The sequence below is a fragment of the Neophocaena asiaeorientalis genome, unplaced genomic scaffold (genome assembly GCF_003031525.2).
Source record: "Neophocaena asiaeorientalis asiaeorientalis breed wild unplaced genomic scaffold, Neophocaena_asiaeorientalis_V1.1 scaffold546, whole genome shotgun sequence".
Taxonomy (NCBI): domain Eukaryota; kingdom Metazoa; phylum Chordata; class Mammalia; order Artiodactyla; family Phocoenidae; genus Neophocaena; species Neophocaena asiaeorientalis.
In genome coordinates, this window is record NW_020175442.1 from 1,143,286 (window position 1) to 1,164,923 (window position 21,638).

At 35.1% G+C, this 21,638-nt stretch overlaps 1 protein-coding gene across 2 annotated transcripts in view; it reads left to right on the forward strand.

Moving 5' to 3' along the window:
• Positions 1-21,638, forward strand: part of ZNHIT6 (zinc finger HIT-type containing 6) — a 54,376-nt gene that overhangs the window by 20,804 nt on the left and 11,934 nt on the right. For both annotated transcript variants that reach the window (XM_024767841.1, XM_024767842.1), the window contains exons 6-8: positions 10,080-10,148; positions 11,576-11,656; positions 13,049-13,126. In XM_024767841.1, coding sequence (XP_024623609.1) covers positions 10,080-10,148; positions 11,576-11,656; positions 13,049-13,126 — 228 coding nt within the window. The remainder of the gene's footprint in view (positions 1-10,079; positions 10,149-11,575; positions 11,657-13,048; positions 13,127-21,638) is intronic.

Here is a 21,638-nt window from a genome sequence, read left to right on the forward strand (position 1 = left end):
GGAGGTTCTTATGCCACAGCATCACAGAGGGTATATCTTTCCACAGCAACAGTTAGCCAGCATTCATACAAATGGAAACCAAACATTCTTGATCATATCAGGGTCCCCATACTGGTTCAGTTAGGGAAGTCCTTCCTCAGTCACCAAGTCTGCTTCTTCATGATATGCCTCAGTAATGAGTCCCTTTCCACTTCCTTCACCGCAGCAACTATCAGCTGTCTTCTCCCATGCAGGCCCAACTTGTCTCACCTGGGACTATTGGGGAACTTCTGAGAGCTCTCCCTACCTTCAGTGTCTTCTCACCTCAGTCACTCTTACACATTGATGCCAGATACATGTTCCTAAAGCATGTTTTTAGTATGATGGTCACCTGCTCAGAATCTTTTAATGCTTCTTGTACCCACTGGAGTCATTAGCTCAGAGATACCTTCGCTGGTCATAGGCAGAACTGCCAGTAGGTGAAATCTGTCATCTCATGTGGCTTTGGATGAACTGCCTGAAGCTCTCAAGTGTTGTACTCTATTCCATGGCCTAAAATTACCTTCCTTTCTTTATCCCCCCGCCATTTGAAATTGCTACTTTTCAGGCAGTTGGAAATATCTCTTTCAAGTATTTCTCATTACCCAAAATAATGAAGGGTCTTCCTCAGTGTCTTTACTTTTTAAAAGAGGAATAATAATATATTTAATAATTTTCAAATGTTTATTTTGTATTAAACATGACAAAATTTAATTTAATTTTTATGTGTAAGGGAGTTTTCTTGGCAAGTTATTTACCTCTCTGTGCCCATTGCCTTATTTGTAAGATGCGGACAATAATGTGCCAGTTTTGTGGTTTTCAATCTAGAGTATACATCAAAATTAACTGGGACAATTTCAAAATGCAGATACCTGGGCCCGACCAACAGAATTCCTGAGTCATTGAGCCTAGGGTAGAGCTTAGGTATCTTTACATTATAAAAGAACCAGATGAGGCTGTGCATATGTAGGGGCAGAGGATATATGGGAAACCTGTACCTTCCTCTTGATTTTGCTGTGCACCTAAAGGGCTCTAAAATAATTTGTGTTTAATTAAAAAAAAAAAAAGGCACTAGGTGATTCTGATGTTTATCTCTACCTAAAAACCACTGACTTATATGCCAGTAAGTCACTGTCCTTCTTCTCAAGTAGTTCAGTGGGAAGACAAGACAGCGAACTCATAACGTAGTGTGGTGAATGCTCTGATGGAAGATACATGGAGCGTTGTGGGAGCACAAAGGAGGGCTCAGTGCCCCAGCCTTGGGGAAATGTTATTCCTCAGGAGCTGGAGACTGGAAAGTCCTCCCAAGAGAAGATAGAATTTGAGCAAATTATTGAAGGACAAGGAGGAGTTTTTAAGTCTAGGGTTTTATCCAGACAGAGGGAAGGATAGTCTATGGTGAGAATATCAAATGCAAAAAGAGTAGCAAATTGAAGACAATGTAAGTAGTCTGGTATATCTAGAAACTAGGGTGGGAGTTGGGAAGTGGTAGGGGATAAGACTGGAGAGAGCCCCACTGGGGCTGGGCCTTGCAGGACCTTATATGCCATGCCAGGGAGTTGAGATAGAGTCATACTTTAAGCGGAATACGTTCCTGTTCCTCTAAAGGATCCATACCAAATAGTGGATCTTCATAGTTGTCCCCATCTGAAACTGGGGAGAATGAAAACCATAATTTTATGTCTCACATCATTATGAAAATACTTTGAAAAGTTCCAGTTATATATTATGTTGTATGTATATGTATTTCCTAATATATTCAACTAAATGTGCCCAGGCTGGTTATATTCTTAATCCGTGAATGTCTTCCCCTTTCATATTTCCTAGACATCTGTGAAAGTACACATGGTAGTTCATCTTCTCCATTATTTCTCCTTTGCCAGAGTTCCTATAGTACATATTTTCTCCAAAGTTAATGTGAAACAGATGCTGGCATTTAGTGCTGGTATTCAGTTTTTGTTATGCACATATCTGCTATCCTTTCTGTGTTCTGGTGTTTCTTAGTAGGGGCTCTATTGGCGTTTTGAACAGGACAATTTTTGTTGTGTGGGACTGTCCCGTGCATTACAGGAAGGTTAGCATTTCTGGTCCCTACCCGCTCGCTATATGCCTAAAGTGCTTCCCAGCCTTGGAACAATCAAAACTGCCTAGCCACTTCCAAATGAGATTAATGCCACTCCCAGTGGAGAACTGCTTTATTAAGTGCTCAAGTATTTACAGTTATTTGAAGCAAAATGTACTTTTTCATTTCGATCTTTACCTACTATATCCATTTTCTTAATATACTGTCTACTGAAGCCAATACACATACTTAACCTGTTTCCTATTATCATGTAGTAGTGAAACTGATTTTTAAAAGAGCAAAATATAATATATAACTGGAACTTTTCAAAGTATTTTCATAATGATGTGAGACATAAAATTATGGTTTTGATTCTCCCCAGTTCCAGTAATTTTAATCCATGCTAAGTAACTACACAGATCCTTTGTATTCACTCTTCCAAAAACACTTACCATGGTACCAATCCTAATAAAATAGATGGATTATTTTTATGAAGTATAGTTACGTTTATGTTTGAAACTTTAAATTTTGATCTTGAAATACATTTCAAAAAGATAAAATGCCTATGAGTGAAGAATTATGTAGATATTTTGTACATTTGTTTTTTCTTGAAGGGTTTCACATTTTTGTAGATTTTCCTTCTGCTTTAAGTTAAAACAAGATTTCGTAACCCATAGTGGAACAAAATGCCTTTTTCCTGAAATTCCATCAGGTATTATTTGCTGTGTCCAAATTTTATAACAGTTGACAATATACAGATTAGTCTATCTTTTCTGTTGCTTAGAAATGCAAGATGACATCTAGAAAGAAAAATTTAATCCCTTGTATCAAAGTTAGGATGCTTTATTTTTCATGAAATAAAATATTCAGTTCAAACCGGTTTGAGCTATAAATAGGGTGTATTATTGGCTCTCATAACTGAATGTTCTGAGGTTGGATGGACTTCAGGGTGAATAGGTACAATGACTCAATTGTATCTTGAAGGACCCAGTTTATTGCTGATTCTCCATTGTATCTTCTATGGTGTCAGCTGAATCCTTGTAACAGTTTATGTAAATATTTAGGAATGCTTCTTTCCCAGCATAACTGAACAGGAAACCTGAAATTCACCATGAGTGGACCGCCTAGGTCATCTGCCCAGTCCTGAACCATTGTGTCCAGGAGGACATACGATGTGATTTTCTTAAGCCAGACAGTTAAGTGTATAGTCCTGGAGGTAGGGATGGGATCCATTCATCAAAATATGGTTATGGATTGGGAACGAGGATGGTGATAAGGGTTGCCAAGGAGACAAAATGTCCACTATAACTCTTAAAAGTGATTTTAAAATATGGAGGCAAATATTTAAAATAAAATATAATTGAGATCCATTTGAATTACCAGTACAGAAAAATACATGGCTTGTTACTGAACTTTCATTTCTGGAAAGTTCATAATAGTATACTAGATTGGAGCATAGACTCTGGAGTTAATGTGCTGCCTGGGTTCAAATCCCAGCTCTGCCACCTTCCAGCTGAATAATCGTGTTGGAGGAGTGACTTACTTCTCTCTACCTTAGTGTTCTCACCTGTAAATAATAGCACTTATCCCACAGAATTACAAGAGTGAAATACATTAACACATATAAAACATTTAGAACAATGCATGACATTCAAAAGGCACTTAATAAACTAGTCAGCCCTCTGTATCTGCAGGTTCTGCATCTACAGATTCAGTCAACCACAGATTGAAAATATTTGGGGGGAAAAACTCTCCAGAAGGTTCCAAAAAGCAAAATTTGAATTTGCTGCACACCAGCAACTGTTTACATAGCATTTATGTTGTATTAGGTATTATAAGCAATCTAGAGATGATTTAAAGTATATGTGAGGGGACTTCCCTGGTGGTCGAGTGGATAAGACTCCGCACTCCCAGTGCAGGGCGCCCGGGTTCGATCCCTGGTTGGGGAACTAGATCCCGCATGCATGCTGCAACTAGGAGTTCGCATGCCGCAACTAAGAAGTCTGCATGCCACAGCTAAAAGATCCCACATAGCACAGCCTATATTAATTAATTAATTAACCAAATATTTTTTTAAATAAAAAAACTTTTTTAGATAAAGTATATGTAAGGGTGTTTGTAGGTTATATGCAAATACTACACCATTTTATATAAAGGACTTGAGCATCTTCAATTTTAGTATCTGTGCAGTGGAGTGTGGGGAAGGACTGAACCAATTCCCCCAGGATACCAGGGGATGACTATTGTTATTGCTACTTGCTAGTGCTCTCTGGTAAAAGGATCTACTGGTAGTCTTCATAACCTGTAGGCTTTTCTAACTTAATAAGTGGTATAGTATTCTGAAGATCAGACTTGTGGAATATCTAGCTTTAGCTTACCTCGTGGAGTCACCTGTGTTTAAAAATCATAAGTAAAAATTCCAGGCATATTTAAACTGCACTATGTCAGTGAACTTCTCAAAAGTAGTAGGAACTACTTTCCTTAATAACTACAAACAAGGGCTAAAAAGTTAATGTCCTGAATATACTCTAGAAACAGTTATTAGAGTTAAATAGTAGGATGAGAGATCTCCTTGTAAGCCCCTCATTTCCCTCTTCTTTAAAAACCTTTGTTGGTAGTGCACTAACCACAGAATGAAATCCATATTGTTTGGCAGAACATTCAGAGCCCTTTATAATCTGGCATTAGCCCACATGTCCAGTTTCATAAACACTGAATTCCATGTAAGTAGAGTTTGGTTATAAATTCATGGCGCAATATTCTAAGTTAAAGGCCCCATCAGTATTTCTGTTCTGAGCTTCATAACTCACAGGACATTAAACTGAATGTACAATTATAACAATGGAAAAAATTAACTAGCATTTTTGATTACTATGTTCTGAGCTCTTGACGTGTATGTACTCATTTAATCCTATGATATAAATACTGTTCTCCCCATTTTACTGTGAGAACCCTGAGGCACAGAGATGTGTCTCTTGCTCAAGATCACATGAAGTAATAAATTTTGTTAAGAATAGGTTTCAGACAGAGTCCACTTAATCTCTGCCCTCTCCTACCTCTGGGCATTACAGTATATTGGATATCCTTTCTGTGTACAGTGTCAGTAAAGAACAGGGTTCTTTTATGTGAAACTCTATAAGCTTCTCACAGTGATTTGGAAGAAAAACGCAGTGGGTTGGTGGTTGACTCACTGCCCTAAAAAGAGGTCTGCTTTGGGCTCATCCCCTCGGTCTCTTTGCATCCCTAATGCCTAGCAAGCCCTTAGAAGTATTTTTTGAGTAAATGTTGGTTAATCAGTGATGGAATGGAATGAGAATTGGTGATTTTTTTTTTTAGGAACAAAAATATTCATGCTTATTTAAACTTTGTATTAGAAATCTTAGTTATTAGAAGTCAGCCTCCATGTGTAACTCTTAGTCGTAGCATATTTCTTGAGGAAGATAGCTTTGAAGCTGTCAAATAATTAGATAAGTAATCATTTGACAGTTCTGGTTGGATAATAATTTCTGAGATAAAAAAGAAACACCTTAAAATAACACTTCTAATAATAAAATGTTTTTAAGTTTAAAAAGAATATTAAAATTATTGCTGTCCTTTCTGTGACTACCATCCTGCACTTCCCCATGAAAACATATTTGATTTTTCTGATTATAAAAACTACTAGTCATTATGTCAACAATTTATTTAATACAGACACATAAAGTAAGAATTAAGTCCTTTCACAATGTTAAGAAATAACCGTAGTTAAAAGCTTGGGGCATATCCTTCATACTTATAAAGTCATGAAGTCAGAAGAATAATTGAGTATATAGGTATAGTACTTCCCCCCCAAATTTGTGTCTTCATCCACATATTACTTTCTTGAAACTGTGGGAGAAAAGATCCTTAATAGTTTCTAGTAAGCAAGAGTTGTTAAATAAGTGTCCTATATTAACTCACTAAAATCAAGTATAAAAAATATTTATTTTCGTCATTTAATACTTATACATATAAGTATTTCTCAACTTTTTTTTCATTATTGCCTCCCAAGGAGGCTTTTTAAACATTTTCCCTCAAATTGAGCCCCGCCCCCAATATTTTGATACCACAGTTATACTCTATATATCTGTTTATGTACAGGCGCCCTCTAAAGGGCCACAAACCATTATACTATCTAAGATTTTTTTTACCCTCCTAAGAACCAGTTTTCAGCCTTTTTTGGGTGATGCTGCCCCCGTTGAAAATGCATGGGGTATGTGTGTGTGAGAGAGAGAATGTGTGTGTGTGTGTGTGTGTGTGTGTGTGTGTGTGTGTGGATATTTGGGGGAGGAGGAGAAAAGGGTTTGCTGTGCATGAATAGTTACTTCAGTTTCGTGGCACTCAGAGAGAAGGGGTCAGTTTTTCTGTTACTTTATCAGGTTGTCCAGAAGGGAACATTAAGTTTAATGATTACCACCATTACTTCACCAGTCTATTATCAAACTCTAAACATAGTGCCTTGGAGTGCCTAAGTGACTGAGAATATTCTGGGTACCGTATTTCTATTCTTGAGAACGTTGATAAATACGACAAGGACACAATGACATTATTATAGTTGAAAGCATTTTATTGAATTTAGGGAATAGTAGTCCTAATGCATTAAGAACAATAATAAATGTTTAAACCTCTGTCCCAGTTGTTCTCAAAAATAGTGATTTTGCCTCCCGGAGGACATTTGCAATATTTGGGAGCATTTTTGGTTGTCACAACTAAGGGAGTGGGTGTTGCTAGTGGCATCTCATGGTTAGAGGCCTGGGATGCTGCTAAGCATCTTGCAATGCACAAGACAATGTACCTCCACCCCTCAAACCATAATAGAATTATCTGGTCCAAAATGTCAGCACTGCTGAAGTTGAGAAACCCAGCTTTATCCTAATGATTCTATTTCTTGGAATCTATCTTTAGAAAATAATCCAAAACACAGCAACAGTTATGTATATGCCTAAAGATACTCACCGAAGCATTCTTTAATTTTTTCCTTTACAAAATCTGTCCTTTCAGAAAACTTATAAGCAAAAAAGAGGGGGACTCAGAGTTCCCCTCATAAGTAATGTTGTTGGGATTTTGATGTATGTGTATTTTTTTAAGTGGGACATATATCACTATATATACTTATGAAAAATGAGAAACAAACTCAATTCTTTCAGGCGCAGGAAGAGATTTAGTTGCCTGTGTCAGGACCACATCAATTTCAGGAAAACTAAAGAACTACTTTAGAGATAATTAACTCACTCATTTCAGGAATTGTTTATACAACACCCTTCAACCTCTTTGTCCACTCTTAAATCTTATACTCTGCATTACTGTTCTCAAATGCCTCTTATACTACCATAGAGTAAAAAAGTACAGGCAGTTTTTCAATGAAGTTAACTTTTAGTTCTGGGCACCAGTTAAAGGTAAATGATGGTCCCATCCCTGAGGATATTCTTTTATTTTTTTCTTTACTGTGATTTAATATGGAAGAAAAAGAACAAATGGTAAAAAATTGGAAGCAATCATAAATGTCTATCAGTAAAGAGTAGATAAATAGATTTTAGCATTCTTCATGCAATGGAATAAATGTAGCAGTTAAAATTAATGAACTAATTTACGTGTATATTCATAAATCTCCAAAGCATAATGTAAATGAAAAGCAAAGCATAAGATATTTAGAGTATAACACTGAAATAAATTTTGATATCACACAAAATACTGTATTATTTATAGATATGTATATATATATATGTATATATGTGTGTATGTGTGTGTGTGTATATATATATATATATATATATATATATATATATAAAATCATGGATGACAAAAATAAACACCCAACCTCAGGATGGTAGTTACCTCTGATGATGAGAAGAGAATTGGATCAAGGAACAGTAAAAAGACTCATCAACCATATTAATAATCTTATATTTCTTAGAAGAAAAGCATCTCAAGCATATAAATATGGCAATATACAAGTTGGTTAAATCTGATTATGGTTACATTAAATGTTTTTATTCTCTTTTTGTTTTTGAAATAGTGCAACATCACATTTTTTTAAAACTAAACGTACTTTTCAGATTTGTTCATATTTGAACTGAGGCCAAATATAGAAAGATTTTTATAATAGTCATAATTTAGCAATGTATATATAATAAAAGTAATGAATGATTTCCTTATAACCACAACTAACTACAGCAAATAAAATTATTTTCAAGGGCTTTTCTCTCTTTGTTTTTGGAATGTTAAGTACTTTCTGAAGGTATTTAGGGTCTACTGAATGTTAAGAAAGGTGAATGTTTCTTGAAATTACTCAAGCAATGGTTGGGGTAACTGAGTATGATTTACAGTTCCACAAGATGACAAGTTGGTCAACTTTTTCCTTCCCCATGTAACTTATCAAATTTATTTAGAAAGAAACCATATTGTGCATTAAGATTAAAAAATCAGTTTATTTCATAGTAAGAGAGAAATGTGGTATCTCTCAGCCTCTTGATAGTGATACTACACGATGCCTGTTCACAGATAACAAATATTGCAAGGTGTTACATTTTAGAAGACTTCTTTGTTTAAAACCAGTAACTTTGTGGTTTGCATTCAGATTTTTTTTTTTAAGTTTTTTCCTCTGAGATTTTAGACATCTGACCTTTAAATTAGTAAGGGGTGCTTTACAACTTTATTCTATCCAAAAAAATATTAAACTTAACATGCTTGTTTCTTGTGTGATAAGTGGCACTATCAACATAAGTGTAATCAAGCATATTTTTCTCTAACTAGTGCTCAAAACTGTCTTGTTACTAACCAAATCTGTGATTACTTACCCTAATAGAAGGATTTTTACTTGATTTTATGCTAGTTGTCCTCAGACAAAAATTTGCTTAAATCGTATAAATGTTTGGTGGGAGATACTCTGCTAGATTGTATTAAAAGAAAATTATTTTAGATTTTGGGCTCGTGCTGCTAAGGGATAGTTTTATAGGAGATGCTAGCCATTGCTTGGACATACAGCTGGCAATTAACTTGCCAGTGGGTTGTTAGAAATTTCTTCTAAGTAAGGAGAATGTGCAAAACGATCATGTAATGAAGACATTTAAATTTCTGTAATGGATTGACTATTTTGAGCATTAAATTTTTTTAAAAAGGAATGGTGTCTGGTGTCACCACATTTAGATATGTTAAATAGAGCATATGGCTATTTTTCTAAAATCACACGTTTAGTGAATTATTACTGTTGATCCTGTTATCAAACCAAAGTTTAGACTGAAAGCGAAGGGACTAACTCAGAGTGCATTCTGCTTAGCAACCAACTTGTCTCCTGTTTTGCTACTGAATGCAAGTACTCATGGCTCAGAAGTGTATCTGCAGCCAGCTGGTCTCAACCAGACAATACTTCATTCACCTACTTTCCAGACTAGTCAGGCAGAGACATCAGCTCATTATTTTTAGTCACAAGGAAATTTATTTGTAAACTTCAAGCAGTAGCAAAGTGATCTCAGAAGCCCCTGAACTATGAGAAATTGCCTTCTAATTTAAGAATGCGAAGTCCTTGGAATTTCGAACTGCTCTGCCTAATGTTTTTTCCTCTTAAAACCTCTTGCAAGTATATTGTTTAAAAAACATAGCCTCTAGGGCTTCCCTGGTGGCGCAGTGGTTGAGGGTCCGCCTGCTGATGCAGGGGACGCGGGTTCGTGCCCGGTCCGGGAAGATCCCACATGCTGTGGAGCAGCTGGGCCTGTGAGCCATGGCAGCTGAGCGTGCGCGTCCGGAGCCTGTGCTCTGCCACAGGAGAGGCCACAACAGTGAGAGGCCCACGTACCGCAAAAAAAAAAAAAAAAATTGCCTCTAAAATCCTAGAAAAGAGAAAATACTTTTTAGTAGAAAAAATATGTTAAATTCTAAGAATACTTTTAGAATTATTATCTGAAAACAAAAATTCAAGAAATCAGTTTTTTGTTCAGACTTTTATTGTCTGCCTTGATCTCCACATGTTTATTTTCTGTCTTAGAAAACAACAGTTTTGTTGGCATGTGAAGCTCCAGTTTCCTCAGAGTCAAGCTGTGTATGTAGAAAAAAGGTATAGTATCACGACTGTCTGTTAAGAACTCACTTGTTTTCATTTTGTCTCCATATTTGAAATAAACTGTTAACTTAAACGTGATGTCAATAGTAGACTGGATAACTAAGTGTGGTATATTCATACAGTGCAATGCTACACACCACTGAAAATGAATGAACTACATCTACACATATCAACGTGGATGAATCTCAAACATAATGTTGAATGAGAAAAACAAGTTAAGGAAGAATTCAGAGTATGATTTTCGTATGTAAATATGAAAAAAATGAAAGTATACTTCTTAGGAATACTTTTAGTGGTGGTAGAGCTCTAAGGGAAATGATTAGCACAGAAATCATGATGGTGTTTACTTCAGCATGGGGACAGATGTTAAGGAGAGCGATGCAGGGAGAATCAAGAGGGCTGAATCAAGAGGAAGAATCTTAAGCAAGGTGGTTATATAGGAAATGAAAAATAAGCCAAAATTCTGCTATGATAAAATTGCTGCTATTAACATCATAGTGTGTTCTCAGAAAATACATGATTTTAGACATGTATATGTGTGTATTCATAATTGGAAGTAATTTGCATAACAGTTTTTTATCCTACTTTTTTCATATTATGAACATTTCAAATGTTATTTTAAAATTTGAATGGTGAAATACTATTTGATTCCTTGGGTTAGGAAAATTTTAAGTTGCTTTTTAAATAATATCTTTAGCATATATTCACATTATGCATAAATGTCCTCTCTTTGTAATTGTCATATGGATTTTAGGGAAGAACTTCCTTATTTAAGGTTGCATAGCAGACTAAAGACAGGGAAAGGACTCATATTTTACAGGTGGGGTGTGTAGCACAGTAGTGTATATGAATATGTATAAATGATTAAGGAAAATCGCTAGTTCAAAACAGTGTCTTAATTTTGTTTCTACAACTTTATAGTATAAAACAATATGCAGACATACATACAGGAAATTTGGTAAACCTAAAATGCTTTGTTTCCAGGGAGAGTAGTATCAATTTTTTAACCTGGTCTTATGATTTAGAATAAATAAATTTGAACATGCACTGAAACTAGCATCATCTGAAACTTTTTTTCAGATTTTTGATTTCTGCAACTTTCGAATCTACTTCACTGTGATATCTTTCTTTTCATCTTTGAAAACAGGAGTGTGTTAAATGAGGCTTTGTATTTTTATAATTGATTTATAGGGAACGTCTCAAAATATTATTTTTAAGACTTGTTAAATGTGTCCAAGAAATGTTTTTGAGCTTTTTTCCTAAGTAATTTTTGCTTAAAAAGATATTATATTTTGCTAAGACTAAAATAAAAGGTCTGTGTTCAGTTATTTTTTTAAAGCCACAATATTTAGTAATTCTAAATTAACACCTTTAATAGAAAATTATAAGTAATAAGGTTTGTTTTTGTTTTTGTTGGGAAGAGTACCAGATGATAAAACTATTAATGAAATCCTAAGACCTTACATTGATCCTGAAAAGTCTGATCCTGTAATTCGTCAAAGGTATGTTTCAAAAATCTTGTAACTTTCTGAAATTATTAAAAATGTTGAGGTATTTACTATATGCATATTTATTAAATAAAGCCATGTCTTTATTAGAGTATAATGTTTCTGTACTGTTTACTTTCTGTCCCATTTCCTTGGTGTGTACTCAAGGCTTTGTCAGTCAGAGATGATGCTCTGGGTAAGGATTTTGGTTATAGTAATAACAGCAGTACTTAACACTGTTTGCTGCATTCCAGATACTACTCTTTGAAGCTTATAATAATAAATGTATTAATTCATTTAATCCTCACAATAACCCTTTAAGGTAGATTATTGCCGTTATATCTATTTTACAGATGGGGAAACTGAGCCTTAAAGTGGTTAAGTGACTTCATATGGCTCATAAGTAGGGAAGCTAGGATTCAAATCCAGGTGGTCTGGAGTCAGAGTCTGTACCCTTACCCCTTAAACTAAACTGCCTTTCACAGTTGAACTAAAAACTCTGAAAACTGAGTTTCCAAGTAGTTAAAGACAGGAAATCCTATTTCAGCCAAGTCTTCATAAAACTGAGTAATACACACTCTGCCTCCTGTCCAGAAACACACCATGGACAAAAATGGTTAACATAGCATAGTGGAAAGATTCAGTTTTGAATATCTGGGTTAGAATAGCTAATTCTGTCCCTTATTAGCTATGTGATCAGGAACCAACTTACTTCCGCACCTTAATTTTTTCCATCAGTAAAATGAGAACGATGATGTTTACTAGATAGAGTTGTTACGAAGCTTGTAAAAAATTACATATATACAGTTCTAGTACAGAGTCTAGCACATAGTAAGCAGCACTCAAAAAAGGAAACTATTAATATGTGAGTTATTCGTGTTTCTGAGCAGGAATTTCTTTTCACCGGCTGATACCTGCTTAGGTTATGAATACTTGTTTTGGTTAAAATTTGAAACAGAGTGGATTCTGAAGTGTCTGATTCAGTTCTAGTTAAATTTCATCTTCTACTTTTCATAGAAAGTGGTGCCCAGACTCAAACAAATCCATGTCACATATCAAGCGGTGTCTCTGGGACCGCTACCAGAGTTGAGTTTCTTTTCCTCTTATTACCAATAATCTAATTGTTATTGCTGGTCATATATTTAACAATAAGACAAAATACCTGCCACCAAATTGGACACATATTTTAAAAATAAATAAATTAGCAAGATTAATCTGTACAGAGAGAAGGTAATTTTTAAAACAGATCCTTGGTTGAAAAATATCTTTAACACCGTTTCTGTGCTTGGATAGATAAATTTTAAGTATTATTAATAACTACTCATAGATGCTTAGTTTCCATAGGCACAGTTTTAAAATACATTAAAAATCAGTTTTGCTTCCTTTAATATGACATTTTTATTTCAGGTTGAAAGCCTACATTCACTCTCAGACTGGGGTCAGAATTTTAATGAAGGCAGAAAATATGCAGCAAAATTTAGTAAGGTAAAATTGCTTCCCTCTCCATTTCTTTAAATGTTTTCTAATTCTGTAGTATAATTAAGTAGCTTGCTTAGCTTAAGTGGCTAGTTATTATGCTAATTATCTGGCAATCAACAAAGCCTAGGCTTTTAAAAATGACCTTCAAATTAAAATTTTTAAATAATCACACTTATCATAATACAGGATAAATTCAATTGAAAAATCACCCTGGTTAGAATATTTTAAAGTAACATCGTGTGCAACTGAAAGATTTTTCAATCCCATTTTAACTTATTTCAAGAAATATTCTGTACAACAGAGTTCCAAAGTTCAAGTTTTTGCTTTTGGGAAATAAAAAATTCCTGTGATGAACTGACCATTGTATATATCACAGTGAAAAGAACTCTACATAGAAATGTGAAGAAAGCCAGGTTCTAAGAAACTATGTGATTTGAGAGTTTTAATATCACTGGGCTCCCTGTTCCTTCATTAATGGAATGATGAAGGAGACTACACTAAAAGATCTCTGAGAGTCCCTTCAGTGTCTGCAGTTATGTGTCATTACATTGAATTGCAAAACCCTGATCTTTAATATCTGTGATGCTTTCCCTGTCTTCCATCGTTTCATTAACAAAACTACTAGATCCAGTTCAGACTAGATAGGATTGGTCTCATCTGCTAGTAGAGCTTAGAGATGTAAGCATCCAGGCTGTGAAAGCAGAGCTGGGTTTGAATCCCAGCTGTGCCTGCTTCCAGTTATGTTAACTTGAGTAAATTACATAGCCTAACTTGCCTTCGTTTCCTCATCTCTAAACTGGAGGTGATGATAATCAGATTATCATGAGAGATTAAGATGATTATTTAGCACATGGTAAGTGCATGCTTTTATTATTTCTACTATTACTATTACTACTACAGAAGATAAATAGATTCTTAAAAAACATCTTCTAAAATTCAAGGAAACCAAAGTTGTATGTGATAAAAGGTAAATGTAGGATACAGAATATTTTAAAGTTTATAATATAGGGCAGACTGCATAGGCCCAGATAGCATTCATTTTTGACTTGGAAATATGTACTGTAAATCTACGAAGAGGGAAAGAGAATGGCGATCTCAGCTTGCCCTAGGAGACAGGGTTTTCTAGGAGAGTGACAGAAATGCATGCAGCATGACGTGACCCAGAGGGGAGCATTTGGTAAAACTGTTTTGGGCAGTTGCATAGAAGGAAATGAGAACATAGAAAGACCAGAACACAGGAAGATACTAATAAGACTGGTAGGTTTTATTTTAACAAAGAACCAAAGAGGATAAACCTTCACCAAAAAAAGAAGGTTAAAGGAGCGTACTGCAGTGAGATCAGATGACCTAATTCTAGACACTCAACTTCTCTGGGCTTTATGTCCCTTTAAGGTCCTTTACTTTCTCTTATTTTATGACTTTCCTTGTTTAGGAACCCAAAAAGGACTTTGGTTGGGCCTTGGGTTAACCTTCTTAATCCCCAAAGGGCAGGGAATGATAGATTAATAAAGGAAAAGCTAAGTGGTATTGACTTTAAGGAATACCTAGAATAGGCTGTTTTGTTACTAAACCTGAGCCAAACTTAGTGACATGAAAAGTACTCTGACTTTCCTTTATCTGTGTAGAAAACATGTCTTCCAGATTTCCCCATTTGAGTTGTTTACTTGAACTCAATGATATATGAAAATACCATCAAAGAAGAGGAAGCAGAAGTTTACAACCAAGATCTAAGAATTTTGTATTTAAAAATTGCCACCCTATTTAACTTTGACTAGTGATATTATCACTTTAAGGCAATAATAATGTTAGAAACTCCAATTGAGGTAGCTTTTATCATGAAGGTGGACCTAAGTTGGAGTAAGGTACATCCTTATATTTCTGACTGTTCAGTCAGCCTTAAGGTATAGTTATCCTAATTTCTACAAAACTTCCTAGTTTTATTAGGATTTTCTAATCATGAATAATGCAAGTAGATACTATGGAGATACATTTAGAAATAGATTTTTTTTAATTAAAGATTTTTTAACCAGTGTTCACCAGATAGTACATTCATAGATAGGCTAAGATGAGCATTCACTTTTGATTGTATGCTTAATCACAGTTATATCATTAAAGGGAAGTACATTCAGAGAACATCTAAGTAAGATTATTATAGGTTATAAAATGTGGGCTTCTAATTTAAGATAAGGAGGATTTTATTATTTCCTGAAAAGTACTTAGAAGGTAGAACCATGTATTTTCCTTGTGGCTTTCTGATTTTAAATGTATCATATGATTTATAGCATTCCAGTAAATTCAGAGTGGAGTCTTTTTACCAAATACTTGGTATTGCCAATTTCCAGTGGTTGTGTTTTCCATTCTTGAAGAGTTTATGACAATTGTCCCATGATATACCTGATCAGCTAGATCAATCTTAAATGTTTCCCAGGCTTTAGCTTTGCCATATACAACTTTTATTTTTAGGTTTAGTTGATAATAGAATGTATGTCTAACTCTAAAGAATTTGTTGCTGATCTATTTCAGAGTTTTCTTTCCAGAATACACAGGGTTTGAATTTGTATCTTCTTATAAAAGTAAATATGTCTTCTTAAGTAAATCCATTCATTCATTCAGCAAACACTTAGTAACCATTGTGGTCCAGGTGTTGTTCAAGACATTAGGCTGATAGCAGCAAGCAAAACCGTTCCTATCTCTGTGGAGCTTACATTCCCAGTGGAGGAGAATTCATGTAAGGTACCCTCTTGCCACATCATTTCTCACCAGCTTTCTGTTCTCAGAAAGTGAGTGAGTGTTTTGAGGCAGAAAAGCCTATGTTGGTAACACCAGGCACCATCAGAGTCAGCCATTGTATTGCTGCTAACTTATTACTGACAAGTTAGGATACTCCCAGCTTTGATACTGTCCATTTAATTGTAATTTTTCAAATCTATTGAATTTTAGACCTATATTTTACTTATTAATAGAATCATTTATTTTTCATGAAGAAATTCAGATACATTGTTTATGTTTACTTTGCTGCTTTGATGTTTATATAAGATCCTGATTTTGATAAAGATGTGATTTAAGCTATTGTGGGATGATTCTTTCCAGATTTACTCAAAAGCCATTAATTAAGCACATTTACTCTCCTAGGCATATAAATAAAAATTGGGGTTTATACAAGACTGAGTAGGGTACAGTTCTGTTGTAGCAGAGAAAACAGACATGAAGTAAAGGTGACTGGGGTACCTGGCATGAATCTGTCTTCTGAGAGATGGAAGTTAGGGCACATTGAGTTTCAAGTAGAAGTGGCATCATTTTCTCGAACGTTATTTTCAAAAAGAATGGCCTTTCTATACTAATCCCTTATTACTAAGCTCCCTTCACAGTAAGATTATATCGCATTCCAACAAGAAATAGTAACTCCTTCCAGAATACATAATCTGTGGAGAAGTAGACGTTATTTTACTTTAAGAGGTTCCAGGTTAGACTTTGTAGACCAAAAGTTTTACCATTACAAATACTAAATTTATTAAATCACTACTTCTCAAACCTAACACAAATTATGAGATGTTCCAAAATAACCTTTTTGCTCTTATCCAAAAACCTACATCAAAGTAGATTTTCTATAAATTTGAAATAATGTTATAAATTTGATGCAGACCTTGGAAAGTTACTAAGTTTCTGTTTTCCCATCTGAAAGAGGGGATCAAGCCAAAGGTATTGCACTGTTGTGAAGATTGCTTCCAGATAATGCATGTCAGCTACTTAGTATGGTGCCGGGCACATAGCAAATCAGTCTCAGTAAATATGTATTATTCATGTATTACAAGTTGCAGCATTTAGGTCAACATCTTGCTGAGTTGACTCAATGAATGTAAGAGTTTTTGTTGTTTTAATCCTAGAAATTACTTTTCTTAGTATCAATAAAAGGAGGAAATCTGTTTTTAAAAACAAGTTCTGTGTGGCTGGCAGTTGACTTACGTATTACTTTTTGAAAAATAATGGCTTCTTTCAGCCAAATGATTTCTTATACTTCTGGGAAGTACTCTAAGTTCAATATTAGCTATGCTCCCAACAGGTCACTCACCACTAACCACAAGGGGGCAGATACCCAATCATGTTAGTTTACATTTCTTTTGACATAAATTAGTATTGGAAGAATATGAAGCTTCAGGGGCTACTTTATTTAAGATGTCATCAACTGTTATCTCTGTACAAATGACTCCCAAATCTAGAGATATTTTCAACCTTTCTCCCAGACTTCAAATGTTAGTTTGCATGTATCTTCACTTACACATCTCATTAAATCTTAAACTCAACATGTTTAGATCTCATCACACCACATCCATTTGTTCCTAGTGTGTGTTTCTGTGTGTGTTGTTTTAAATGAGGATTAAATGGACTGCTGATGTACCTGACATCTAGTAAACAGTCAATAAATGTTGACAGTCATTCCTTGTTATTGGCACTGTCATTCTTCTTGTAAGCAAGGCATATGACCTTAGAGCCATCTTTCACTTCTCCCTCACCACCCTGCCTTACGTGGTCGGCCTCCATATGAGCCTTCTGTATGTTCTCTCCATTCTTTTGAGAAGATTATTGTTTATCAGTGTCTACAGTGGAGCCTATCCCTTCCCCTCAACTGGATGTAATCCTTATCCTTTGAGCCTCAAAAACTTCTCATAGGTTCCTGCAATCCTGTCTTATATTTTATCCCAATAAAACATCCCGTATGATGATAAACTCCCTTTTGAAGACAGTGGCTGCCTTAGGCATCTTCATCTTTATATTTCCTGCAGTGCTGAGTCAGTGACTTTCCCATAATAGGAATTCAGTTTTAATTTTTTTAATAAGTAGTATACTAATGCACTTAAATATATGTGTGCCTGCTATGTGCTAGGTGTTGATACCACTTTAATACTCTAAAGCAGGGTTTGGACAGCTTTTTCGCAAATGGCCAGACAGTAAATATTTTTGGACTTGTGGGCCATACAGTTGTAGTTGCCAATCCACCATTGTAGCACATAAACAGCTATAGTCAATACATAAATGAATGGGCATGACTGTAAGACTTTATTTACAAAAACAGACAATGGGCACGATTTGGCCTGCTGACCATAGTTTGCCAATTCCTGCAGGCTTCAATTCTCAATATATAAAATGAAAGAGAGAGAGAGAGATTGTTAAAACTACCAAGTATAATTTAAAGTTTCTTCATGGATACATGTATATGTATGGCTGAGTCGCTTTGCTCTGCACCTGAAACTATCCCAACATTGGTAATCGGCTATATTCCAATATAAAATAAAAAGTTAAAAATAAATAAAAATAAGTCTTCGCAGTCCATTAAAAATAAATAAATTAATTAATTAAAGTTTCTTCAGAAAAAGTAGCACCTGTTCAGAGAACAGGCTTTCTGATACGTAACCTTGACCTAAAGTATCAATGGGTTAAGATTGATCAAGTCTTGAACCTGCTGTATAAAAAATAAATAAAATTCAAAAAAAGAAAAAAAAAGATGAAGTCTTTATTTTTCATTTATTCAGATAATATTCATTGGGCACCTTCCATGTACCAGCACAGCACTAAGCACTAGGAACACATAGACATCTAAAAGACTAGCCCTCAAGATGCTCACAGTCAAGGAGGGGAGATAGGTGTGTGATAATGTTACAATAGATATGTGTTTAATACATATGGCATAGCAGGTGACCAGTGGAAAACATGGCATCTTTGCATGTCAGTTTTTGATTGATGCACAGACCAGTTGCCTTTACTCTGCTTCCAAAAATTGGCATATAGAGCCAAGAGTTGAGACTTTAAACCCAAGCCAAATTAAAGCTTTATCTAAGCTTTGATTTCATGCACGTCACAGAAGATTATTACTCTTTTTGGAGGGACTACCTTATTGTACGTGCAGATTCTATTAGTTGTTTCCTGCTGTGCTGGTTGTAGTTAATCATTTTGGAACACTTTTTTCTTTTTTTATAAAAGGGAACCAGCAAAAGAATGAGCTATTTCTCTTGGATGATTTTATTTCCGTGCTGAGAGGATTTTTTTTAAATAAAAAACTGAGGTTACTTTACTTTCTTTGGATCTGTAACATGAAATATTTAAAAATCATTCACTCTGAAGTTAAGAGGTAAGACACTTTTTCCTACGCCCTTTTAGAGAAATTGGTTTCTCTAAAGGCCTCAAGTAAGACCCACCTGACGTCTTTTTGACTTTTGCTAACACCCACCCACCAGCAAGCAAAGACCCCCTTCTACCTTAAAGCAGAGTGACCTCCCAGTTCACATTACTTGCTCAGATTCTGACTTCCTAGAGTCTCAACTCTGCCTGCAAGATACCACCTCTCAGACTTTGTTGATTCTAAGAGTCTAGTCTCTTGCCTGCCTCACCTCGTAGTCCTGCCAGGTCCCTCCTTGCTTTTCACCTAGCCCATACCCCTACTGGCCAATTTTGCTACCTTACCATAAGCATCTCTTCAACTGATCATTTAACCAGTATTTCTTTTCTCAGAACATTGCTTCTCAGATTTCAGTGTCCATCATAATTATCTAGGACAGATGAAAATGTCAATTTTCAGCCCACCCTCAGAGTTTTTGGTTTAGTCAATCTTACCTAGTACCCAGAAACCTGCATTTGTTAAAGTCTCTGCCTCCTGAGGGACCCTGATATAAGTTATCCCTGGGACCACACTTTGAGAAACACTGCCAAGGATGATAAAATCCTTGAGGACATTTTTGAATCCCATACAAGTGTCTAGCATGTTTTCTATATAATAAATATTTGGTAGATGTTTATTCAGTTGAGTTGTTGAAGTTGTGTAAAGAAATATGTCATTTAATATTAGGATGAATTTTTGAAGTCAAATTTCTACATCCTTAAAGATACTAGTCTGTACCCTTTGCCTAAGTGAACTGGAAGTAGAAAATTAAGTCTTATTTCAGGCTTACAGAGAATGATTGAAAAGTATATTTAAAGATACTCTAAATAGGAAATGTATAATATATATGTTAAAAGTTAGGATTTTTAAAAAAATATCCTGCCATTAGAACTGAAGACCTTGGAAGTTAAGATTATTTTGATAATAATGGTACAGAATTAAATATATGTCAGAGAACATTAAAGGAATTCCAGAATTTCTAAGAACAGCATTAACTACTTTCAGATGCCTTGTCTTATGTAAATAGCCAGAGACCATTTCTGCCTTTTAGTTAGATCCCTTGAAAATAACTGTGATGAAGGAAGGGTTAGTGAATAACAGCAGTGTGCTCTCTAGATGAGATTACTTAAACTTCCTTTTATTTTCCTTCTGGAATTTAATTCTGGCAATGAGTTCTGCAGAGATAAATGGGGGAAATCACTTAATCTAAGAGTCAGTCGTAAACAGCCTTGCATGTAGTAGAAGATGCCATCATCAGCACTCACCCATCACATTAAGAAATGCATTTCCAGTAAAGTTTTACTATAAATGTTTGTAATATATTTGTGTTTTGATCAGTTTTGTACTAATAATAATTATTCAATCCAGAAGAAATTTTAACATTTAAAGCCTTAAGGTCATAGGTAATAAAATTAAATTTTTAGCTTACATACACATTTTTGTTACAGAGAAGTGTGATTGGGCTATAAGTAAAAGATTTTCAAGCATAAATGTATCAGTATTCAGGATAAAATTCTGTGGAGAATTGGAATGGAAATACAATCAAGGGAAAAAGGAAACTATATAAGATTTCTAACTATTAAGGAAGAACTTGTTCATGCAGTTTTTAAATTGATGATACTGGTACCATTCCCATTTTACTTAGATTCTAGTGAATTTTTATAAGAGTGATGTAACATTTTCATTCTAAACCATCAATATTTACACTATACCATAAATTACGTTCTTTATATCTATTTCAACTTGTGAGTAAAGAAATTAAATGAAATTTTAGATGTCTGTTTTAAAATCTACAAGTGTCATTGTTTTCTGAAATTATTTTAGGTTAGGTGTAAGCAGGAAAGTGTGAAGAACCTGAATAAGTTTTGCCAAATACACACACAAAAAAACGTTTGCTGCAAGGGTGATTTAAAATCGGGGTTAAATCTAGAGGCTGATGGATGTCTTTATGGAACATAATAAGTATTAATGACACCCTCTTTTTTTTTTAATATATATATATATTTAACATATTTATTTATTTTTGGCTGTGTTGGGTCTTCGTTGCTGTGCACGGGCTTTCTTCATTGTGGTGTGCAGGCTCCTCGCTGCGGTGGCTTCTCTTGTCACAGAGCACAGGCTCTAGGCACACGGGCTTCAGTAGTTGCAGCATGCAGGCTCAGTAGTTGTGTCTCATGGGCTCTAGAGCTCAGGCTCTGTAGTTGTGGCACGCGGGCTTAGTTGCTCCACGGCACGTGGGATCTTCCTGGACCAGGGCTCGAACCCGTGTCCCCTGCCTTGGCAAGTGGATACTTAACCACTGTGCCACCAGGGAAGTCCTAATGACACCCTCTTATTGAGTGTCTCCTACTGTATTTTAGGTACTTT